Genomic DNA, 26,281 nt, shown 5'->3' with positions numbered 1-26,281 from the left:
CTCACTGACTGAAAGTTTTGCATCCAAAGGTTCCAGTCAATGCCTTTAGCAGAAGAACATCTTCAAAAGGACAGCTCTACCTCATTTTAAGCCTCAGGACATCTTTGGAGTCAAAATATGCTATTCTTTCCTGTTTTTCCCCAAGGATAAATTCCTGCTTTTCTATCTTCTGGCTCCTTTCTGATAGCAGCAGGCACAAACTCTTTGCCCAATTCTGTTGTGTTACGCAGCCTAACCTGCTGGGAGGACCCCTGCTGGCCATGCCACCCCTCCCTGTCTGTGGATGCTGTTTGGCATTTTAAAATGGGTGGAGTTCAAAACAAAGCTAAGCAGCTGGAGCCGCTGAGTAATGCCAGCCTGTGGGGAGAGGAGCAGGGAAGCCTGGGTCAGCCACATCAAATAGGGATATGTCACAGGAAGTCCTCCTGAGAGGAACATTTCCCCTGCTCCCCTGCATGTAAATGCACCTGTAGAGACAATGTCAAGGTGTGTGTGTGTGTGTGTTTGTGTGTGTGTCTGAATTTATCTGACACACAATTACCAATAATTATAGTATAGCAAACTGATTAGGTGTTGTTTGATGATTTTCCACCACTGTGATTATGACAAGGGTTCAAAATGAGTTTAAGCAAATCAGACATGCAAATCTCCTGTATTTTTTCCTCTTCACAAAATCAACAGAAAGACGTAGCTTGATAAACCACGAATTCTTACATTTCAGGAGCTATAACTAGCCTTTTGGTTTCCTTGGTGATGAATGTAAAATATTACTTGCCATGTCAGGTCAAGTCCTATAAAAAGAAAATTGGAAGTCTGACAAGCTACGTATTTGAATTAAAATAAATGATTCTACACATCAGTGCTGGATATTATCTTGTTATCTTGGTACCAATTTAGTGAAATCTGGGAGAGGGAGCAGGTTTAGTTGTCTGGGCAGATAACTGGTTATTTGCTGATATTGTAATAAACACAAAGATAAGGGTATTCTTCTTCTAGCTTTATTTAACCAGGATAAAACTACTTGAGATCAGAAACTTATTTGACAAGAGTGGCCTGATAACAATACAGTTAAACAGTTAGTTACAAGAACACATTATAATATAAACAACACCATTAAACTCCTAGCATCAGATTGTAACCATGTAATAATCTAACAATGAAGATTACTCTTTGCAATTTGACAAATTGAACTCACCAATTTTTTTAAAATATTAAATTGAAAAATAAAACTATCTAAAATCTGTTTCTTTATATGTGCAGAAAATGTAAAATCAAATTCAATGATATTCTCATTCTCAGTGAATAAATGTAAAAAAAAAAAAAAATAGATTGAGGGTTTCTGTTAACATTCAAGCATGTACGGGAAGCCTCTAACGGTTTTAGGGCCCTCATCAGAGACGTTGTACGCTTGTGCCTTGAGCCGACTCTGATGGTACATCCAATTCATTGAAATTCACAAGACATAAGGACTTATTAACAGGAAAGCAAAGCAAATATTCACCTTATAGCACCCAGAGAATGAATTAGTTTAAAGAAATTCATGTCGAGATGTGCAAGACGCCTTCTGCCTCCATCAGATGCTGACCTGCATAGGATTACCACTACTCTTAGTGTTTCGTTGGAGAAGAATGTGAAAGGTTTTCTGCAATTTCACAGATCAGTTCTTTTTTTAAGTTTAACATGTGTCTCTATCTGTAAAAGAACACTTTCTCTAACTAGACACATGCTATCGTCCTAACTGATCAGCACAATACTTTTTTACGGAATATTTTTTTGTTGCTGGCTGAGAAACCACACTAAAGGGGGAAATGGCTGCTTATAAGAAAGACCATTCCAAATATTTAACCTTCAGCTTGGGGTGGAGCTTTTGGACAACAGTGTAAATTTCAAGACCAAATAGGGAACAAATTTTACTGTTGGCTATAGGACAACATGTCTTTCAGGACTGTTAATGCAAGAGACATATACTTTACAGCAAAGTATCTGCAATTCCTTCTTCAATCCACAGAATATTTATTTATTTTTCTATTTTACTGAAAGATAATTAATATAATCCACCAGTACAGTGGAACGACAACAGAGTTGATACATGTTCCAGAGATGACTGGCTGCTGACATTACACGATATCTCTGATTCTAACAGCAGGTGGTATAGCTGCTACGAAAATCAATCCATCTGTGTTTCTCAATGAGCAATTCAGTGCACCTCAGGAGGAGGGAAAAGTCTGACTGGTCAAAAGCATCTGCAACTTTCATTTCTATCCTCAGTACACTGAGCAATTAATATTGATGCATTAGTAAGTACTTTTATTTCATGGACATTTCCAAACATTGTCCTGAGCCGTATGCAACGAAATTTCGTTCTGTACACACCCTGCGCATGCAAAATGACAATAAAGTCAGTCTAAGTCTAAGAAAAGATTAATCTGTTTTCTACAGCACATGCAGTTACTTGGTATTTTGCTTGGAGCAGACACAGTAACAAAAAGTTTGATTTTCAGTTTCTTCATAAGCTGATGATTAAGAATATGAACACAATTAGAAGCAAACACGCACAATTATTGAAAAAGGATCATTAACACTTGTATAGTGTCATGTAACTCTAGATTTAAGATGCGTCTCCTGGCTGCACAGTAGAACAAAAGTGCAGGAATTCAGGCAGAAAGAGTGTTGTCTTGCTGAAAGAACTTAAGACCTACTGGGTCTCATTGCAGGAAGAATATTTATTGCTACAACTCAAATTAAATCTCTTCATCAGACATGTTGATATGCCACATATGCATACTGAAGCAGGTGGCTTTTGCACATTTTACAGAAAACATATTGAAGGGTTTTCTCATCTTTGAATGTGTACTGGACCTATTCTACATTCACCAGAAAAAAAAATCTGAAACATTAGTTTATTAAATTATCCACTACCTGTTTGATTATCTTGCTTGATCCCAAATAGCTCTGTAGCGTTTCTTAAGAGTTGCCACTCAGATCCTTTGAAGTGCCAAAAGGTTTCCAGTTAAACTCTGGACAAAGATGCAAGCTGTTGACTGAAAAATTTACTTTACCTAGTTAAGTTACTTTCAAAGTGACTTAACTCATATCGCAAAAACGTTTCTCATGCAATATCCTCAGGGGACACACTCTTTTCCTTTAGGCAGTAAAATGTTTCCAGCCTTCTTCACCTTTCCCCTGTAATTTTAGCAGTCATGATCGTGGAAACACGTTTTCTTTACAGCTTTTCTGCAAGACATAATTGACATTAAGGAAACAGATTATCACTGAACTGAGTTTTTCAAAAAAAGTTTAAATGCCTTATAGATTATACTTTTACTTTTACTCCAATTATCCTTAATATTTTCAAAACAGTAGGTGCACTTCTCAAAACAATTCATACAAACAGCAAAACATCATGGGCCTGCAAAAAACAATCTTTTCCTGACAAGTTCATCTGGAATTAGAAGATACCGGTCAAACAGTCACTGCAGCTACTGATACTGTGCTTTGCAAAAGTATGAGGAACCCTTAACCTTTTCACATTTTTGTCATGCCATGACAGTAAACTTCAGCATAGATAATTGGCATTTCAAATGACAAACACAAACCAGTGCACAACTGTGGAGGGAAAATGACACAGGGCTTTCCATGTTTTTTTTTTTTAACAAATGAAAATCTGAAAAGTGTGGGCTACATATTACATTCAGAACCTTTAACTTTGATATCCCCAGATAAAATCGTTTGCAACCCTTTCCGTACACAAGTCACCTAATAATAATCATCAAAGTCTCTTTGAAAAACTCTGTTTTTATTGCCGCTTGGCCGAGTGTGAGTTAACATGTTCTTTTTACTGCCTCTTTGCTGTTTTATGAATGTTTTATATGTTTGTTATGAGGGTTTTGTGTGGTCTAGTTTTATCTCTTTTGCTTATCTTATTTTCAAACAGCACTTTTGACAAACTTGCTGTTTTTAAATGTGCTTTATAAATAAATTGGATTTGGATCTGTATATAAACTGAGCTCAGTATAAATCCATGTCTAAGTGTATTCATGTGTTATAATGGCCAAATCAAAATCCAGACTTGAGAGTCTGTGATAAGACTTGAAAAATGGTAATTACAGTTGTTTACCATACAGTCTGACTGAACTGAATCGCAAAGAACAATTTGCTAAGATTTCTACTCTTGATATGCAAAGTTGTTGAGACACACACACACACACACACACACACACACACACCCATACACCCCCCCACGCACGCACACACACACCCTACATACATACATACATACATACTGTACATACACAAAAAGTTCAAGCACTAATACTAATAAAAATAGTATTAGTGCCTATTTTTTCTAGGCACTAATTTAACCATAATCCAGATGACAAGTGATGGAAATAAATCACTTACTATCAAACAATAACAATGACAGAAAATGTAAACAGTATGTCAAACAGCCCTTCGATCCGAGAAGATAAACGTGATAAAATGTGCTGCGTTCAAAACCATCAGATTTTTGACCAACAAACTCATGTCAACTTATTTTAAACGTTAGGACGTTGTATTTTTTTTTTTTTTTTTGTCTTCATCTGTTTAGGAATTGTGTTGGCGATGAAAATGAACAGGAAACGTATTTTCCAGCGAGTTTAAACTAATCTAAACAGCAATATTTCCGTTTTCCTAACCAACTTAACGTGCGTGGATGCACAGTGTGTTCTGATTATCGTGTGTGTTACGCGCGCCGTGAAGGGGCTGGAAAAAAGTCAACGGTGACGCTCCCTCACTATTACGCCAGGCTGGAGATAAAATAGACCGACTCACTCTCCTCCCACCCTTCAGTGCAGTGAGCCACTCAGGCGGAGGACGGGACGTATCCCTGCTCTAAACCCACAAAGGGTGAGAGACACGCAGGACTCAGTAGTCACGCTGAAAACAGGTCGTCTTTTAACTTGATCCAATAACCACTCAATCAGCTTGGTGTTTTCTCCTTTGCTTTCGTTGTAAAACTTCAGCTCAGTCAGCGTTTTTACCGTTTTCTCCGCGCCTGTATCGCTGTCTCAAACCGTGTCCCCGTTTGGGCTTGTCGGAGAGCTCAACTTTTACCGAACGGACAGAAACAAATGAAAGTGCCCTCAGACATACAGGTGAGTGCGGGCTAACTGAAGCTATCTCTTTTCACAGGTTTATATTTTTAACAATGTATCGCATCAACATCTGTGCGTAGCTCAGGGAAATTCCTCATAACCATGGTAACACAGACTAACATTCCTGTAACTTTACTACTGCAGTCAGTAAAACAAAAAAAAAGTCTAAACAGGAGGTTTCAACCTCAAAGACCGCAGTCATAGTTACACTGGTAACCCTAACATTACAATAACAAGCTTCAAATGCAGGACTTATAGCTCAGTGGTGCAGGCAGGCAAGGACATAAACATCCATAATGGTTGTATCCTCTGGAGGTGCTATCCCTTTAATCCTCAGACAGAGCAATCGTGCACTGCTTTTACACATTCCATTTACTCTAAATGTATATCATGAAATAGTATTCCGCAAACAGCTTTTGCAGAGTTAAATAAATTTAGTTTATGCAATATTGCATTACAGGATGTTCTTGGACCCAGGTGTGCAGTGGCTGCCAGTTTTATCTATGCCAAAATTTTAATAGGTTAGGATTTCAAAGCCGTAAGTATTTTCTTGACACAGCTTGAGGGTTAAAACAATTTCTTTCAGAGAAATTTTTAAGTTGGAGTAATGCAGCGTTGACCTTTTGCTGCACATTGCCTATTAGTTGGATGGGAGAAAAACCCCCACAGTTTGATGTTTATTCCCCTCCACAAAAACAGGAGTGTAACAACTGAAGGAGCGCTCGTCATCCCTCTTGTTATGGTAACTTTGTTTTAACGCTACAGTCGCTAATCTAGAAGCACATTTGCAATTAGAATCTAGTCATATTAAGCAGGTAGTTCATTTTGTATTCTATGTATTAAAATCACCCGTAGATAAATGTCAAAGTATTTGAGCACTGGTAGGGATAATTTCAGATTTTTCTATTTTGAATGGATACAGATTTAGTTTTTTGCTTTAAGTTGCTCTATAAAAACAGTGGAACCATTCACGCCAGGAGAACCTCTTACAAGCCCATGACTCCTTCACTCCAGCGTCTAAACCAGGGGTGTCAAACTCCAGTCCTCGAGGGTCGCAGTCCTGCAACTTTTAGATGTGCCTGTGCTGCACCACACCTGAATAGAATAATTAGGTCATTAGCAAGACTCTGGAGAACTGATCTACACAAGGAGGAGGTAATTAAGCCATTTCATTCCAGTGTTTTGTACCTGTGGCACATCTAAAAACTGTAGGTCTGCGGCCCTCGAGGACTGGAGTTTGAGACCCCTGGTCTAAACCCTTAAAACTCCCATTTGTGTAGTAACACTCCACCCCATCTCTTCTCTAACTGCTACACCCTCAGCAAAATTGGCTAAGGCTTGTTTGTTTTCATGCAGAGCTTGAGCGGAAAGGCAACTTTATCATACGTTGCAAATCATCCTGAAGGCCTGTAATTAATGACTTCTCGAGAGGTTCAAACGTGTTTAGTCAAGAGTTTTCTTTAGAGGGTGAGTTGAGATCAAATCAAAATTTACGACACAAGGTTCCTCTTTCTTTTCTTTAATCTAATTTTCCACAGTATCTGTTAAATAACCCATTTGGTTAATTAACAGATTAATTAATAATATTATGGAAGATGCATATTATTATTATTATTTTTTAAGGTTCTCCCCTAGAACATGTCTTATTGATTTAAGCTGAAAGTGATTCTCTTAGTTGGAGGGGATTACATTTGGAGGGCAAGCAGCATGATGATAATATTTCCAGGCCATGACATTTATCATGTATGCCATGTGGGAAAGTAAACATTTCACTGTGCATTTATGTTGAGTCTGTTACAGCTGAACCACTTAGGAAATGATCTAGAGATGCAGAGTAAATATGGAATTGCTTTGAAAATGCTGTGAAAATTGAGGCAACCCTTTAGAGGGGGGAAAAAACAACTTTGCTTTTAAAGCACTTTATAAGCCTGCCTTGATTTCAATTTCTGAATTCCTATGAATTCAGAGTACAGGGATGCAATATTCTGAGTTTCTAAATGGGTTTGCTGCTGATTAGACATCAAGGATTGTTTAGAGATCACAACCAACCAGACTGTCTATTTAAGTCCAATATTGATGTTTGGGTCCAGCTATTAGTGGAACTACAATTGCCTACATGATTTTTCATAAATACATGCAGGACCTTGCTTTGTTGGCTTAATATACCAGTGGAAACGCACCTGGGGGATCTGTCAAACAAGTGCATAGTTCTCCAGAGGGCAAATGAGTCAGTATTCTTATTACAGGCTACTCTGAAGCTGCTGGGTCAAGACATCCTCTCTCTGTCAGTCACTGGTCACCACAAACATGACTTCATGCTATTTGTACATACTTATTTCTAGTTTTACTTTTTGGATGAAAGTAGACAATTCATGTCTTAATGAACCTAAAAATCATGTTTGCCTACTTGCTCCAGAAAAACTGCTAAACAGTGTAATATTTATCAGTTGTATTCTGCAATTGATGTTTGCTAGGTTTTTGGGCTGCAGAACGACACAAAAATGATTGATTGAGACTCTGTTATGTTTCTGATGGTCGATAATTGGACGCAAGCACAAATGACACTGAGAAAACAAAGTTCGCAATTCACCACATGAAGACACAGCAAGAGCTTTGTGATTAGTTCTTAATATCTGATTTTGTAAAGTTTTGGCCAGCCAAATCCAATATATCTTAAATAAATATATTTAATAGTATTCAAAAGGTGACTTTACCACACATATAAACAGGATTAGCTGTAATTAGTTAAAACACAAAATGACTACAGAATTGGTATTTTAAATTGGATTTTTAGCATCTGATAGTGGATACAGTTCAGTATTGTTGATATTAAATATTTACCAAACAATTTTTTTCCTAAACAATGTTGGGACCTACCTTAACTTTTTATAGTCAAATCTAGTGTCTGGCAGACAGAGGTTGTCATGAAAAGTTCAAACTGAACAAACCAACAACTTTCCTGTACTCTGTTTGACCTGGTAAAGTTAGACTCCCTGTTTAAAGCAGCAGCCTTAATGCACAGCAAACAGAGTCATGTATAAAATACAGCTTTCTTTTATAGAGCTAACCTTTTGCCTTTCCATTTGTGTCATTCTTAAGCAGCTCAATGATGCAGAATGTAGCACAATAAGTCATCCTCTCTCTAACCACTTCCACACTGAAGAGTGGTGTTAATTTACCATGTAAACTGCCAAGTATACTACTAAAATTTTTGTGCTTTCTCTGGGCTTTATTGAAGAAACACAACTTTTGGTTTGCATGTGGGGCTTTCAGCTTTGCTCATAGGAGCATTAACTACCAGATGCTTTAGTGGTTTATTTTAGTAATTTGTCAGTTTATAAGAATCAAATTGGCCAAATCAGGATCAGAATCAAAATCAGTTCAAATCTAGTGTACTATAAAATGTTGAAAAATCATTCAGTTAAGTTGTGTACATAATTTGAATATTTATTTATCACATTTATTTAATAACTTGGAAAATGAACATGTTTATCAGTGGTTAAATAAATGGCTAAAGAGCAGTTGTGTGAAATGGCAGGGCACTGGTGGCCTGGCCATTTGGTGGATGTGTCAAAACGTTAACACCTCAAATAGTGATTTAAATAGCTAACTATATGCTATACAAGAAACAAAGATTCCCTTGCATTTGGAGTGATGACTAGTTGTTCCAGCGCTGGATTGTCATAAAGTCAATAGGCATTTAGCAGCATGTCTGTATCCTTCCATCCCAGAGAAGGTCACAGCTCTGCAGCTCCAATATGATGCAACTGCATCCACTTCTGTCTTCAACCTATTATTTCCAAAGGCAGATCCTGTTGCAAACTTGATTGCTGATGACTTGTTAAATAGGAACCTGTGTTCAGAGGCTGCTGTTTCTCTACCTTAGCCTGTTTGCACTGGTTAACATTCCTCAGCTAAATAGTGGAAATTTTACTCTCAGAAGAACACTGGAGGCTTTGCTTTGGCAGCTTTGTAAGTTTGCAACTTGAGCTCATTTCAAAGGAACACACTCAATAAAACGGATCACTTCTTTTGTCAGTGATCAAGTTACATTTGAAAGAAAGCTCATCATTTTTGTTTTCTATGTCATAAAACTACTTGGTTTCCGTTGATTCCCCTTTTTCACCCCCCGATACTCTCAGGGTCATAATGGCACCATCCTAGAATGATTCTGTTTAAAATGGCCAAATTTGAGCTAAGGGGAAAGCTTATTGTGAGCTCAGACGGCAGCGTTGGTTATGGTGGCACCCACTTGTCTGTCCTTGCTTTCCAAGCCGCAGCGGAGGACAGAGATGTGTGATGTCAACACACAGATGGTGGTGCAGGGCCCTCATGTAGATGTACAGATGGTGCCTTTTTCAGAATATCTTTGTCCAAACAGGTTTTTATTCCTTCTGACCTGAAGGAGAACAAAACAGAGGGCACTGAAGTGAGATGGTGAAGTGACCAGTTTGCCCACGATACAAAAATCCAAATTCTGGCTGGCTACAATACAATCATGTGACAAACTGCCTTCTGTTAATAGGCTACTATCAGTGATTGGTAGCCGAATCTCTTTGTTTCTGAAGTTTAGGCTACACTTTAATGTAACAAGTTGTAATGTCAAGACTGCATAGAAAAACTCACGTTGCTTTTCTCTGAGCAATTTGCTAGCTTAACTGTTTAGCGAACATTCCCCTCCAATATGGCTGATCGTTGTGATCATATGGGAAAACAGAAGGTCAACATTGCCAAATTAAAGAAAGCTGGGCCTCATTTTTATTATTTTGCCCAAGTGTAGTTATAAAAAGTTTAGTCCATGCTATAAAAAATTGAGTGCATGAAATGAACACATTTTATCTATAAGCACACCAACAAGTAGCATTTTTTTTTTTTTTTTGCATTGTTTTGAGTTTATCAAAATTCAGGTAATGGTTAGGAGGACAATCTTGTAATCATTCTTATTAAATTCAAAACTACTCCGTTTTAGCACATTTTATTTTTGGTTAGAATTCGTAATATTTAATTCTTGAATTTGAAAAAAACAATAAATGCTAATGAGTTTGTATTTGTTACAGTACTTTGAAAGAGAAAAGTGGAGTTGTCCTCAGAGATACTTGAAATTGAGACCAGATTTGAACCATTTAACTGCTACAACCTTCTGCTACAAGTTCTTGTTTATTTTCAGGCCAAAATAATGGTTAGCATAGTCTCTTATCTCTTTCCTTTAACTTTGCACACTCCTAAAGGTCACTGAAGTGAGTTGAGCAGATGTTCTTGGGTGTACCATAGCGCAGATTACAGACCAGAGGAGACCAAGCTTTAAATCTTTGAGAATCTCACGGTCAGTCCTGGGAAATTTCATTCTATTTTCCCAAAAGATTCAGACATCCATGATCACATTCTTGATCTAAGTTGACTAGAGGGAATTCAAATGGAATACAGTGCATTTCACTCATTGGGTTATTAGCCCAATCGAACCATCATTAGCTTCCATAACATTGGCATGGCAGATGAAAAGTTTACTCTCTCATTTCACAGCTGGCCTTTCTGAGTGATGATTGCTTGCTTATCTTATGTGTGACATCAAAAATACATCCACCGTTTCTTTTTCTCCTGTGCTGTTTCCTATTGGATGATGGATTAGCTGTTGTCACATTCGTGAGAAATTTGGCTCTTGCTTCATATGAAACGGCATAAAATGTCCCAAAGGCCAATCTGTCTTTTTTTTTTTTCATCTGTTCAAAGTAAGAGAGCAACGTCTTAACACACAGCACAAGAAATGTACACTTTCATGTTTTGCCCTCATTAAAACCTGTTTATGGGCTCTTTTCCCCCCTTTTTTGTTTCCATTGTTATGTTCCAATAATGGAAATAAATTACAGTAATTCTGTTCCCTCTTTCCTCTGTCAGTGTAGTAATCAAAAGACACTGATGGATTGTGGCTAAATTAATCTTTCTCAGATTATGGCTGACCCACATATTTCCAGATTGGTTAGCAGTCAGTTTAAAAAGCAAAGTGTCAGATTGTTTAATGTCCTCTCAACTCTACAAAAAGGGGCTTATTTCTCTATCTTAAAGCAACCAGCTCCGTTAGGATTTCTGATATGACTTTTCAAGCAGGTCTGACTAAAAAAAATCAGTCGGACAGCTGCAGCTGATCTAGAACATTGCTGCTCGTGTTCTCACTAAAACCAGAAAGATATAGAGCATGTCACCGCAGGTATAAAGTCCTTACACCGGCTCCCTGCAGCCCAGAGAATAGACTTTAAAATACTGTTGTTAGTTTATAAATCACTGAATGTCTCAGCACCAAATACATCAAAGATCTGCTGTTGTTGCTTTCCAGACTACTCAGGTCTTCTGGTTCTGGTCTGCTCTGCATCCCCAGAACCAGAACCAAACGAGGAGAAGCAGCTTTCAGCTTCTATGCTGATCCGCAAATCTGGAAAAAAAACTTCCAGAAAACTGCAAAACAGCTGAAACCCTCAGTTCCTTTAAATCACATTGGCCAATATATGTGATGTGTATTGACGATTTTGATGATGGCACTCGGCAAAATGTAATGCTTGTTTCCTGGTTTCCTAATTGGTGACTGTATGTTGTTTTTATGATTTTATTTATCTTTTTATTATGTTAGAAACTTCAAACTGCTTTGTTACTGAGATGCGCCTTATAGATAAACTTGATTGATTAATCTTTATTGTAAAGAAAAATGTTCAGCACTGCACAGAAATAGGTGGAGGAGGGTTAACCCTATGCTACTCATCCTCATGCCCTATTTAAACTGCAGGTTTTTATAACCATAATATCAGAATCTAACCTATTCTTGGTATAAAGCCATAATTTTCATTTAGCTTGTACCTTTCTAGCAATGGTTTTGTTTTTTTAAGGAGGACCTTTATCTGACCTTTCCCACTGCTCTTGGGTGAGAATAAGTTTTCAAATGAGAAACTGCTGAAGCATTTCCTCCTCTACAGACAGATATTCTCTCTTTGCTTGTGATTGAAGGAAATGAGACAGCAGGAAAAAAAGATGACAAAAGCTGTTTTAAGGGGCTTTCATGCACTCTCTTATCTCCTGTTTTTCACCAAACTTCAAACACCTTCTGACGGAGGTGATAGGCGGGTTGCTGCCCTTGCTGTGCAAAGCGTTTATCAGTTGTTGACTTCTCCTGTTTTAATTTCACTGAGACACGAAAGGAGACAAACCAAGATCACAATAGTCAGGCTAACCCTCAATAACGTTTTGCTAAATTAAAGCTTGTCTGAAAAGTGGCTGAACATGAGGCGTGTTTTCTGATGATGAGGCTGAATGAGTAATCCAAGTTTTAACTTTTGTGTCTCAGTTCTCGTCTTCAGTCTCACACACCCACACTGCTGCTGATGGTCATATTTCTCCACCTACTCTGGTCAGAGGTGCATCAGTCTTCTTGGGGAAAAGAAATGACTGTGTAGATGGTAAACCTAGGATGTTTGGTTAGACATGAGAAATTTTGTTCAACTTTATCCACTGGGTTCTGCTTCACTGATTAGCTCTTGCTAAGACATCATGCTGATTAAGGGATTAATTCAGTAATTTGACTTGGGTCTTTAAGTATTTTTCTTGTGGGATAGAGCTGATTTAAAAAAAGCACAATTTGTTTGACCGTTCAACTTCAGGGTGGTAAATCTGTAGCCTCAGTGCCGCTCTGCTTAATTAGGATCATATCTCATATTGACTGGGTGCGTTTCTAGGTTTCTTTGATGTCCCACTACACAGGATTAAAGATGACATTTGTGACTTTTACAGACATAGAAATAAACTTTTGAAAGAGTTGGGACATATTCCTGAAAATGTTTGCTTTGTGGGTAAGAATGTACACTTGTGAGTCCAACGGCAAAGATGCACTGAAATATGCCCGCCTTGAGTTTTGCCAACTAGTATAAATGTTTCAATAATGTACTACTTGTGACTCACTGATGTGCAGTCGAAAACACAACTTCAACCCCATATTACCAATCGTTTTGACTTTTTATAACATACAAGGCAATCTGCTGAAATTAACCATGTCAGCTCCTAGCTGCATGCACATAATCAAAGGGGCGTGGCTTCTCACTTGTAGCTTTGCCATCAATGCTGTTAGAAAGTTGTTGTGTTTTCTAAGTGCTTACAAATTGTTTCTATCAGTCACTTTGCTTTCTTTTTCATCTGTACCCAAAATATTGTCACACAAGATTTAAAAGTGGGGAGGCTTCCTCACTGTGTAACTAGATGTTAGCATTTCCTGATGAGAAGTTTGTGAGCTGTCAGCACAGCTCCAGAACTATTCCCTTTACTTCAAAATAAGAGCTTCAAGCATAGAACAACCTTAAAGCGCTTAATATCTACAGTACATCTCACTTCACCAGATGGAGTCACACATGGCAACTGCATAGAGTTTTGGGAGACACAAAATGGACAGCTCTGGATACACTCATAGTGCTTCTCATGGCTTAGCATATTTAGATCTTAAGAGAAAAAGGAAAACAGCACTTCTGAGTTCTCTTCAAACCTTTAGGTCAGGCAGTGATTTAGGGAGACATTGATTTGCTTGTGCTCGGGGTTCTGTTGGCAGAGCACTTGTTTTCAATTCCAATCGATCTTGTTCATGTAATTCTGCAAACTCGGAGGCCCTCGGTGTTGGAAAACTAGCATTCAGTTCATTTTAACAGACGGACCATCATGGCTCAATTTGTAGTTAAGAGCTTTGTGGTCTTTCCGGGGGGAGTCAGATTCATTATAGGCCTCGGGTCAGGCCCACCTTCCTCTGAGCAGTTTTAGTAATAACAGGAAGCACGGCCACTGCTGCGCATGGTAATTAGCAGCTGTTTAGAATGTGAGACAGCCTGATTATAGCAGAAGGGGTGTACACACACATGCACCATTGCACTGAAAAATTACATGTCACAAAACTACATGTACCCTATTGTAGAATAAAATCACAAGCATAGAGGGAATAGAAGTTCAAATGACTCGGGGAAACATTTTTACACATCCAGTCATTATTGCATTTATCACGCGCCATTTATGTTTAAATTGATAAATGTTTTGTTGCCCTGGCAGCTGCAAAGCAGGCTCCGTCACGTCTGTGAAAAGTGAGGTAAAGTTTTGATAACAGTCGGCGTTGCTGTAATTGTTGTTATGGGTGATTATGGAGTGTTTGAGGTGAATCAGCAGCAGATCGGTGGGGGAACAGTAAGAACTCAGGTAATTCACAACACACCCTGGTACTTCCTACCATATTCACTAACAGCATCTGATTTGAGCTCACCAGCATATTGATGTTGTTCCTACACAGTGACTGTGTTATTATATACAGCTGGGATCTCCTCTATACTGAGAAGAGCCACAAGCAGTCAAATAAAGGGTTTAATGAAGCTGCACGTTTTTTTTTTTTATATTATATATTTTATGAGTCGCTTTGTAACGACAACTCTGAGAACAGAACGCCTGCGATATAATGGTTGCTTTTACAGCAGAACCAAATTAGTCATGTTGTATTCTGGGTTGCTAGTGTCTCTTTTACCAGGTAGGTCTGCAAAACTTAGTGTTAACATATCAATATGGAGTTTAATAAATCCAACAGTTATCTTTTGTGGGGCTTTTTATGGTTGTGATATAAAATGAATAAATGGAGCAGACATGGTAGCTTTTGGACCAGACAGCCACTGTCTATTCACTGTATTCACTGGATGATTGTTCCTCTGAACCTTTTCAGTTTCATTTTTCTTTTTTCTGTACTTGAGCACATCGATGGAAGCTCGTTGCATTCTCAGTTGACATAGAAAACAGGCCCTCTGAAACAAGGTCTTAATTTAATGCCGGGCTTTTTGGCAGAGACTTGATGCTTTTCAAACCAGCTTATGTTTTCCATCAAACTGACAGGCATGTTCCTGTCGAGACGGCTTGTTGCACGTCGTCTCCCACCCGCTTTATCATTGTTGATTATTCTATTTTTTCTGCAGGAGCGTTGGGAGCCAGTGGGATGTTAGCTGTGGCTGAGACAGCAGGAGCGACTGAAGGAGCATGGTGAAACACCAACCCCTCCAAGTCTATGAGCGCCAGCTGTGTTTGTCATGTATCACTGGGATCTATGGGTGCAGGTGGAAGCGCTATCAGAGATCACATGATAACACCACCAAGGTGAGAGGCAGCTTGAGCCACCCCCCCTTTCTTTCTTTTTCCCGAAGTACATAACATTTCACTTGGGAGAACAAGCTTCTCCTCAAAAGAACGTTTAATTTTTCCTGGATGGTTTGTAGATTTCTCACCTTTACTATAGAATCAAAACTACTGCTTGGTGATGAGACAAAGTTGTTGGCCTATTTTTAAACAACCCTTACACCATCTTCTCTCTTTTATGTTATTTAAGGGAAGCTAAGTGGTTCAGCTGTTGTCAGCTCTAACGTAACACTAAACATTGCATGTATAATTATACCCGATTGACATGATTTACTGCTCTCATAATAAGGCATATTAGATCGAAGATATTAAATACTCCCCCAATATCACCTGGTTTAAAAATATTTTCACTTTGACAAAATATGCAGTACAATTTTACAGTTTCTTTGAAAAGTACTAACAGATTTGAATTTCAGCCTGAACAAGGTTGGACATCATTCTGGAGGAAATTATAATCTGAAAAATGTGGCAGGAATTCTGTATATTCAGCCACTTGAAGTCAACCCGTTTGCTTCAGGGTTTGCAGAACTGAATTTTTTTTTTCACTTTTCTTTGCAAAATCCCTCAAAGTCACTAAGTTTTGATGGAGAGTGAATCATGGCAGACATTTTTACATTTTATCACAGGTTCTGAGTTGGATTTACGCCTCTTCAAAACCATTTAATAGGCTTTGATTATTAATTGGTTTGGAATTAATAATCAAAGCTGTTGAGTGTTTTCTCTGCTTGAAGGTTAAGTTTCTGCCCCAATCTTTATTTTTTGCATCCTAGAACAGATTTTCTTCCAGGAAAACTCTAAATTTAGTTCCATCCATCTTTCAATCAGCTTTGACCAGCTTCCTTGTCCCTGCTGAAGGCAAGCATCGCCGCAGCACGATGCTTTCAACACCATGTTTTACAGAATTTTGAATCTCTAGTGACCAGATAACCTTCTTCCACTTTGACTTTGTCCCCTACATGGTGGCTGTAACTGCACAGTGGACTTCTTATTGTTTTTGTTTGTTTTGTTTTTTAACAAAGGATTTCTTTCTTCCCATTATACATGAAGGCGGGAGAGCAAAACTAATAATTATTATGTCAGCAGATAGTCTCACCCATATTGTTATGCATCACATAAAGAAGAAAATCATGACTCCAGGCCAAAAGTGCTGTGTTTAGCTACCTTTATTTAGCATCATTCAAAATCTATTGTAACATAAATATTGATAGGAACAGCGAGTGTTTAGGGAGATACTGTAGATTTTCCAAAAGTAGCTATAAACTGGCCTCTTCTAGTTGACTGTGAAGTCATCAACATATTTACACCGCAAACCTTTTCATTCGCTGATTTTGTAACATGACTGACCTGTGTCACATGCATCACGCATTTGGTTCCTATCAGATATGTATTATATTTTTCTTATGGCGTAGTTGTGCACTTCCTGTGAGAGGCCCATTGGCTGAATGATCAGTTCTGTTATTGCTGTAATGACAAATGTCAGGAGAACAGTAGGAAAGAGGTGAAGCTGTATCTATTTTCCAATGATTATCTCTGAAGATAATTAGCTGTGTACACCCTCAGCTGTGTGCATGGGCTCACATCAGGTTAGGGATGAATGAGACCTGATTATGTTGTCAGGAGGCTTCGTCCACAGTAGTTACACAGCTGGCCTGCAAGAGAGCTATAGACTGATACAACTGTTTGCATCTAATTACTGCTATTGAATACCTTGTTTAATTTTGTTCTGTGTATATTTTACGAAATTGCTTAGGAAAATAAATCTCTAAAAGCTACAAAGATTTGAAGTCATAGTAGTGTTCATAGATTACGAAAATGGAAGATTTTATTGTTAAATAATAGATTGCACACTTGGGATGGTGTGGATGTTGTGCCCATTTTTTATTTCACGTTAAAATTTTCATAAAGCAATGTTTCTCCTCTACAAATGATATTGATGAAGGATACCTTTCTTTAAAGGTAAGAGCTGGAATGGCTGATTAAAGGGCAACAGCACTTTCTAAAAGGATTTGCCTGAGAAATGTGACTGACTCTTTGGTCAGCAGTGTTTCTCCAACAGTTTGTGTCCACTGTCTCTTTGTTTGCCATTTGCTGTGTAGATGGCAGCCAGTGGACTCTAGCTTTTCCATTGCTATTTGGGGTTTTAATTTGGACTTCTGTCTAATCTTTAGGTTTTGCAGCACACCTGCAGCAATGTGCACAGAATTTACGGCTGCATGATATTAGAAGATCTTTGCTGGAGATTAATATGGGTAAATCTTGCAATGATGAAAAAATTTGCTAATTTTCTTTTGGCTCTTCCATCACTGTCTGACCGTTAGCATTTTGGCCAATGTTCATGTCAGCGGTGAGCATCTGCTGCCGCGGGACTCTGTCCAACTGGCTAAATATTACATGGAGATGAAAGGAAACAATTATTACTTTCCTGACATTCCTTTGGAGTAGGAGTATTGGGCACAATTTGTGATGTACTCTGCTGGCCTATACTCCTCTCTGTTATTTAGGGAATGAAAACTAACCGGAGAATTGACTTTCTGCAGATTATTTCCAGGTAACCTTCTCAGCTGACAGTCCAGCAGCCTAAACAAACCACATTCCACTCATCCTCACGTCATTTGTTTTCTTCCATCTTTAAATGTTATCCTTGTTTTCATTTAAAATAAAGAAAAAAAGACAACTCTTTGGACCATGAGGCAAAACAAACAAGCATGCATTTCTTGTAGCAAGAGGAGTTGCTGTGACTGTAGTTTGCTGTTTGAATTTGTTTCTGTAAGTGGAGTTGGTTCAGGACTTTATGGTGTTTGCATCCTGCCAGTTTACCTTCTGCACAGACATCTCACCTGTCTTTATCTATAGACATTATAAACAAAAGGTAATGAATAATGACATTGATGGCCGATCCTTCTCAAGAATTTAAATAATTGAATCATTAAAGCTGAGATAAAAATGACATATTGCTGTTACGGTACATATTTGATTTATTCATTAGATCACATTTGAAGGTTTGGATCCTTTGTGGTTGTGTTTTCTGATATTTGATGCTTGACAGGATCCAACATCCATTTGTCCCGCCTTCTTCTTCTGCTATTTAGGAAAGGACACACAGGTTATGTTGGTGCAATAAACTCAATGTGTGCAGAGGTGTGTGCTCTCCAATGCACTCAGGTACTGGCGTAGATTATTTATTTATACCCACATGCCATCCTGTAGAACAACAAAAACCTTGGACATAAATAATCTTCATGTCAATTGGTGATTAAGCTCAATCCATGAAGTCGTTGACCTAGAATACATCTAATTTGAGCAGAAAGGACACAGGCAGGTTTGAATCCTTAGTTTTACCTGACTTTTTGAAACAACTATAACTCAGAACAAATGTAAAAAATAAAAATAAAATTCTGCTTCCGTTATGGTTGAAATCTGACACCATGTAGATCTGTTTCCTATCCCAGGTGGTTTTCTTTCAGGCCAACTGAAAAATGCTGTGTGAGCATTTTTGTGCTCATCCTCTGCTTTGACAGCGTGTGTCTTCTGGAGTGCAGGGAGCAAACAGTCAGCTAGTGCAAACAAAGTGCAGGCTGTTTCTTCCCACTAGACTCAATACGACAATTTTTCTTTGTCTTGTTTACATGCCCTCCAGTGAACTAACGGTGTTTCATGTAAAAATCACTAAAAGCGCACAAAAGGGACTTTAGTCTTGTTTCGATGCTTTCAGTAATCTTTAAAAAATTATAAATTAACTGTTACCTGCTGATTCCAATATAGCTTTAATTAAAAACTGTTAATTGTGAAAATAATTTGTCTGTATGAACTGACTGACTTGCTACTGAGAATGGATCTTGGCTCAAGCTGAAGTGACGTCATTCAGGACAGATTGGTTAAACAACCTGGTAAGCAAACTGTGCCCAATCAAGGGGAGGTATCATGTACATGTAACTCTACCTGATTCAATCCCAGAGGCGTGAGAACCAAGAACCTCATGTTGAAACTACTGCTGGACTCATTCATAATCTATAAGTGGATCATACAATGTCCTTTTTCTCTCTCTCTCTGTCCACTGTAGTGATACATTCAGACCGAGCAGGTGTCGGTGGTGCTGCTTCTTTCTGTGTCCAAGGTGCTTTGTAGGAAGAATGCTCACGTCATGCAGTGCAAGCCGATCTGGCCTCTCAGTAATAATTGAGAGAATTTCCATTTAGGCACACAAAGGCTTCAAAAATAGGAGCAAAGTTTCCCAGCCTTCAGTGGACATTGAGCTGGTCTTCATTCACTCTGTTTATTGATATCCAATCAGCTTTTAATCATTTTGTTGCTGTTCTGATAGTCACACTATGCAACATTTGCGTCGTTTGTAGCGTCATTGTAAAGTGGCTTTATAGCGACGTTAGGTTATCTAACGAGAAATTTCAATAAAATACTTTTTTGTCACTTGGACATGAAGCTACTCTGCAAAAGAGATTTGGATTCAGTAACTTCAACTGAAACAGATGAGAAGACCTACACTTTTTGTGGAGAAAATTATCGTAATAAAGATTTGGCTTTGTTGTAGTAACCATAAACTGTAATTGTACTACTTAATGTACTGTAACTGGTGCATGACTCTGATAGTCTGCAGTAATAGATTTCTAACCAAAACGAAAAATTTTTTTCAAATGCATGCTATTTTTTGTGACTTTTGTTTGTTGTTATAAAAACCACAAGGAATTGTGATAAAATTGCATATAACTTTGAAAAGAAATGGCATTGTTCAAAGTCTTCACAATAAATTAAGTGTTTAGTAGCATCAATTTGCTTTCGTTTAAAGCTAAAAATCATTATTTTACTGGTAAAATAAGTTATATTCTTATACCATATTTGTCATTTTGATTGAGTAACACAACTACAACCCAGTGAAATTAGCTAGTGAGTTAGGTGGGGTATCTGCTTAGCTGACATATTATCTTCAAAGGATTGAGGAGTTTTGCTCCTTTAGTTCCCACAAAATGACTATTTCTGGAATGATTAGAAATGTCAAAATTTAGCTTTTCTCTTAGCAAGGAAAAGGTATTGTAGCCCTTCTCAGCCAGCTGATGTACAGTAGGCAGCAGCAGATGAGAGGAAGCCTCTACAGCTCTCTATCTGGCATCTTAATAAAATAAATTGACATAAGATGATGTGACAAAATGTTTTAGCAGGTGTTGAAACTGTAGCTTATTTTAATACCAAAAAATATCCACTTTTATCACCTTTACCACTTCAGGTAGTAACCCATTTGAACTATTATACCGTTCAGGCTTGTATTGCTTGGAGCGGATCATGTCGGCCCAGGTAGCTGTAACTTTATCTGATCATCATTGAGGCCCTGAATATTCTCAGTATTACATGTGTTGAGCAGTAATTAAACGACGGCTTCACCCTCTGAGCATAAGGAATGTCCTGTGATTGCAGGACCTACATATTGAGTTGAGCTTAAAAAAATTTTATTGCATGAATATTCACCAACAACTGTAAACATGGAAGAAGTTCACTTTACTGCCGTTGTTTCCAGATTTATTATTGCTAATAAGAGCTAGAAAACTGAGTTGGTCAGCCTTTTTAGCTGCTGACTCTGGCATGTTGTCTGGAATGCGGCCTAGATTCCTTCTACTCCATGCCGTGCACAAATCAATTACCTTTTCTTATATGTGGTATCATGGGAAATATATTTAATATATATATTTTTAAATGAAGTTGGGTATTGAGTTGTTGGATTCTTTTTTCTTTTTCTTTTTTTTTTACTTTTTAAGATGACAAGGGAAGCGGATTACATTGTGTTCATAGTTGTGCAGCTGAACTCCAGCCATGCAGGGCAGCTTTCAAGATACCAGGGATTAATCTGGATATGCTCAGGAATGTGACAAGTGACACGTTCTGCTTCACATAAACTATCTGCCTGTATTGTATAAATTGAGATTCAAGGGCATCCCAGGGTGTTGGTATGTTAGGGAATGCAAACAGCATGGAAGCAAACAGCTGCCATGCTATGTGCTTCCTGTGCAGCAGCAGAAAGGGAACTGAAATGAGATGATCAGAGAGGATAACTACAGTTAGCATCTTTTTACAATGAATGGGGAAATGTTCATCTGCAATATAAACCTGCTGGTGAACATAAAGCCCTGTTGTTGGTGTAAAATAATGTACTAGCCTAGAATCAGAAGCATTGATGTAGAGATGAGCACATAGAAACAGTATTACTGCTAAATGTAGGAACAATAAATTAAAGCAAATAATACAATATGTGCTAACACATGTTGAATTGTCCTCTTTTTCGTTTATTATTCTTTGTTGAAGTGTGGACGTCTTTGCTAAAACAAAATTAGCAGAGCTCTTTTTCTTCATATGTAACCTCACACACAGATCTGCTCCGGCTAAAATCTCTTCCTAAAATAAAAGATTTGTTCTTTGAGTTTCCATGTTGACTGATACCTAAACCATAAGAGCATTGCTGCAGACGCATAGCCCCAATCCAATAAGCTTCTTTATTAAATGCATATTGCAATCTGCTCTACTAGACCGAGTCACAAAAAGACAAATAGAGATATTCAGACAGGAAGTCAAGGAATAAAAGTAATCTCACATAGCAGTTTATTATATGATCATGTTGGTGGTCCTGTGTTGTGGCTCCCGGCCGCCTTAAAACATCACTTTGTTAGACAAGATTAAAAATGTAAGGCCAATGTTGTCTCACCACCAACAACTTCTGTTTTAATAAAAGAAGTTTATGACAGTGGTAAATTTCCCCAGTTGAAGCAAGCGTTTGGTTTTGAGAGTTTATTACTTCAACATACTTTAGTGTTCATTTCTTTTTAGAAAGTCTTTTTATACTTTGCCTGTGTGAAGCACTGGTGTGGTCCAGTTTTTAGGATCATTACCTCAAACCTTATAGTAAGAGAGCACTTCTGTCCCTAGAGTTAGAGCTGCTCAATGTATCGCAAATCTACCATCATTTCAATATCAATGTATTAAATTGTCGAGGGTTGTTTTGGAGTGAAATAATTGTGGGCTAATAAATATGCTGTGTATGTTTTTTTTTATTTGTCTTTAACTTCAGTGCTAATAAGCCCCACAGAAATTGAACCTATTTCTTTTGCATCCTAGTATTTGTGATTTAAAACCTTATTTTTTGATGACCTGAATACAGTTTTATCCCATAATTTTGTTTAAAAATCAGAAGCACGGTATATATTTCTGCCTGCATAAACTCCTCTTTACTGTTCAAATGCTTGTTGCGTTCTAATAGACCTGTGTTGTCGCTCTGTCAGGGCCATGCACAAAGTCTTGTGCTGGAATAAAAGCCAGTCATGCAGAAAGTTGATGTGAAATCAACAGGGCAGATCAAATCATGTCAGCCTGATTGAACTTCACTGTAGAGTGTGGGACAAAAGAGGAACAGAGAACCTGAGAGCACATTACACACAGCAAAGTGTTTGTGGTCATGCAGAAATTAAATAAGACTCCAGAATAAAATCAGATTAATCTCACAGTTTTAACTCTTTGAGACCAGAAATTTATTTTTTTATAAATATATTTGGATTTTTTTTTCTTTTCATTTAACTTTTTATGTTGGGTCTTGATAAATTATAAATGATCAGAACTTCTTGTGTAAATATGACCAGACATGGTCAGTGAGCTGCATGAAGGTGAGGGAGGTTACAAAACTCAGCAGCAAATTAACATTTTGGGAACACTTGTTCTTTATGATCATTTTAAAGCTTTGCACATATATTTTGTGGTGGAGGCATCAATCATTTTGGAGGGTGCTTGGTTACTGTAAAAATACCAGATTCCTTCTGTGAAGGCCATTTTAGATCAGTTATTCAAATTCAAAAAATAATTTATTGATCCCGTAGGGAAATTAACATTTTATGTTACAAAATACATTAAACAGATACTCTCCAAATCCCAAAAATATAGCAAGCGGTCTAGAAAATATCGGTATAGTTTTGACTGGAGCGTCACAGTTCCCCAGTTGTCCTCTGTCTTTATCCAGAGGGCTGCTGCGGGGGGGGCGACCAGAGAACATCGTCCTCTACGGGCCAAGGTCAGCTGTCCCAGGTGTTTCCAGTAGTGATTAAGGATCATGGGAACTGGTGTCAGTGCTTTCTCATCACGGAGGTTGTCGCTCAGTTTTGTACCAACAGAGAGCATGGCAGCTTCCTGTAATAAAAACTGATTTTTTTATCATAAGACAGTCTTTCTTTGGAATGTAATGTAGGTATGGTATTTGTTAAGCTTCTTTTTGAAAATAATTGAAAAAATGTTCTTCCTAGAATGGACTTTTCTACAAAATTATTTTGGTAAACAGGACCGTGCAGCTTTATGATTACTAAAGGTATGAGAATAGCCCACAGGGTTAAAATTACCTTCTTTATGTGACAATTTATGGCACATCTTCAAAAAAACTCCTTCCTTACAAATAGGTGGTATTCCTTTTGTTTCCTTTTTTCCTATGAAACAGTCGCAGCATTTAACCACAGGCGTTCTCTCATTACCTTATCTGAAAGTGGAAGTGAGAGGAAAATATTTATTTATTTTTTACAATGAGATAAAAACATGATTAAACACTGATTAAGATTGTTCCAGAAAACCTTCAGATTTTTTATGATGTAGAATTTTCAATCACAGTACTAGAAAAATGTGTAAATTTTTTGTTGTAACAGTAACTCACTCCACTCAGACACAAAAACACGCAAAGTTCTGGTATTAGGAGCAAAAAAAGCAGGCTAGTCGGACTCTGTCACCTGGGAGTTTCCTCAGCTGTCTGAGGTGATAATGATCTGATCCTTGACCCTCAGCAGAGATGTGTTCACGCAGTGACTTTATCTCGACATTGCAGACAGGGTTGTCCCCCTAAATATGCAATCTGATAGGATTATAAATTAATTTGGCGGATTTCCGAATTCACTCTGAATGCTCAGAGTGAAATGACAGGCTTTTTTTCTGCTGGTAGAAAAGGTCGAAAGGTTACTGCATTATACACATTATGTATTGTAAATAAATATGTCTGCCCTGCATGCAGGTATCTATTCTATCTTAACCCTCACCTGAGTTTTTTTTTCTTTTTACATCCGAAAATGTGGTCCATTTAACGTTTTTCATGGTACAAAGTGCAAGAGTGACGAGGACAGCAATTAGTCAGGGCAGCATGTGAAGTTATTAAAAGTTATTCCATTATAATGAGCAGAGCGTAGAAGGGAATACTCTCAGCAGAGGTCGGTTATCAGACTGACTTCAGGTTCTAATCAGAAGAAAGTTAATAATTTAAAGCCTTGCAATACCTCTGCTAAGTTTAGTTTTCTCTGTGCACATCTCATTACATTGTAATTACTATGACAGGATATATTTTACTTTTTTCCATTAACTGCACCATTCAGACATTTTTGTGGTTGATCTATAATCATAGAGTTTGGTGCAACTCTGACCTGCAAATTTACTTTCGAATCTATTAATGAATAACTTTTTTTTTTTTTTTTTTTTTTTTTACTTTCTGCTGAAATTAAAAATGTACCTGATTCAACAGAGTTTTTATAAGGTGATAAATGAAATCATTTTTCAACACAGATGGTGTTTCAGAGTTGTCACTTTCTGTATCGCAATAAAGTTCTCCACATTAGATGGATACATGTCGCTATACAGATAAAAAATGGGCCTAGGAGAATTACAGTGTCTTATTTACTTCTTAACCTGAAAACTTTGCTTTTTTTCATACTTGAAAATGTAATGCGCTTCATATGAAAGGATATTCAGTATGTGTCCATTGAATATATTGAAAAGTAAGTGGAAGCTGTATCCAACTTTCCGTTTGAGAGAAAGAAAACACTCATATCACTTTATCATAACACAGGAATCTGTAGGAGGATTACTGCCATGAATAATATCTACTTACATTGGGACTAGAATCAGAATCTAAAATACCAGATTCCACATCGAGTGTGAAATTGGCAGATTCCAGTGACCGTCCGAATTCTTGGGGTACCTTCAGTAGCATTTGTAAGATAAATTACCATCCACTACGTAAAGGACTGATTATGTGTGGGTTTTTTTCTGTTTGTCAAAATATAGTGGGAGCTGCTGTGGTCTATCATCCTCCTTTTCACCTTCTCTCTGCTGCTCATCTGGTCCTACTTCTGGTGGGAGGCAGACAACGACTACAATGAATTCAACTGGTGAGTACTGCGTCGACACGGCGACAGCCGCTCCATGTTTACTAGGCTCAACTTGAAGATACCAGGCTACCAGCATATTGCCATGACTGCGCACATTCTGGTCATACTTGTTGAGTTGTTGATTTCCTAAATCAGGAGTTTAATCTCTCCTCATCCTTAATCTGAGCAGAGACCACCCAGGCCTCCATAGATTACAACATTACATAAGAGAGATGGCTCATCCAACATTTCCTGTACTCAGCCCCACTTTCTTTTGAACAAACACAAGTTTATAGGATAATATGCGTGCTAGTTTGTGCTTGTAACACAACATAAGCCTTTGTATATAAAAAAGCAGCTTTATACTGTTTTTAGATGCATTTTGATGGTAAAATCCATATATTAATAAATCTTCATGTTCACAAAGTTACTGGAAGATTAAAAACCGAAAAATGGGACAAATTCATTCAACTCCAGGCAGACTGTTAAAATTATATTCTGATTTGTCACATGTGGGCTGTATATATTTTGTCTTATAACTGCACATAGTTTATATTATTAGATATTTTATATGATGGTGGATAATGGTTTCTGCTCCTACATCCTTTCCCATCCCCCATGCTTCCACTCTCAGGGACATCTGCAAAGTCACTTCTAATAATGTCCTTTCCCTGTATTGCATTCTTGAGTATGTATGCCACCTCGTTGTTGTAGTTGAGTAATTATCTCACTATTTACCCTGTCTTTTTTCTTTTTCTTATTTATTTTTTCCTGTTTCTTGTTTCTGAGTTTCCCAAATTAATG

The 26,281-nt window shown here is 37.7% G+C and overlaps 1 protein-coding gene across 3 annotated transcripts in view; it reads left to right on the top strand.

The window, feature by feature from the left end:
- The first annotated feature begins 4,816 nt into the window (after positions 1-4,816).
- The window catches only part of LOC102236540 (glycerophosphodiester phosphodiesterase domain-containing protein 5-like), a 36,638-nt gene continuing 15,173 nt past the window's right edge, over positions 4,817-26,281 (top strand). For 2 of the 3 annotated variants that reach the window (XR_002754328.1, XM_014474911.2), the window contains exons 1-3: positions 4,817-5,135; positions 15,101-15,278; positions 25,395-25,498. Coding sequence is in view for 2 of the 3 variants with exons in the window: in XM_014474911.2 (XP_014330397.1) it covers positions 15,162-15,278; positions 25,395-25,498 (221 nt within the window). In the remaining variant the exon portion in view is untranslated. The remainder of the gene's footprint in view (positions 5,136-15,100; positions 15,279-25,394; positions 25,499-26,281) is intronic. The other variant, XM_023351224.1, reaches the window with a different exon arrangement.

The sequence above is a fragment of the Xiphophorus maculatus genome, chromosome 18 (genome assembly GCF_002775205.1).
Source record: "Xiphophorus maculatus strain JP 163 A chromosome 18, X_maculatus-5.0-male, whole genome shotgun sequence".
Taxonomy (NCBI): domain Eukaryota; kingdom Metazoa; phylum Chordata; class Actinopteri; order Cyprinodontiformes; family Poeciliidae; genus Xiphophorus; species Xiphophorus maculatus.
The sequence above is the reverse complement of the archived record's forward strand: the minus strand, read 5'-3'. Positions and strand labels throughout refer to the sequence as shown.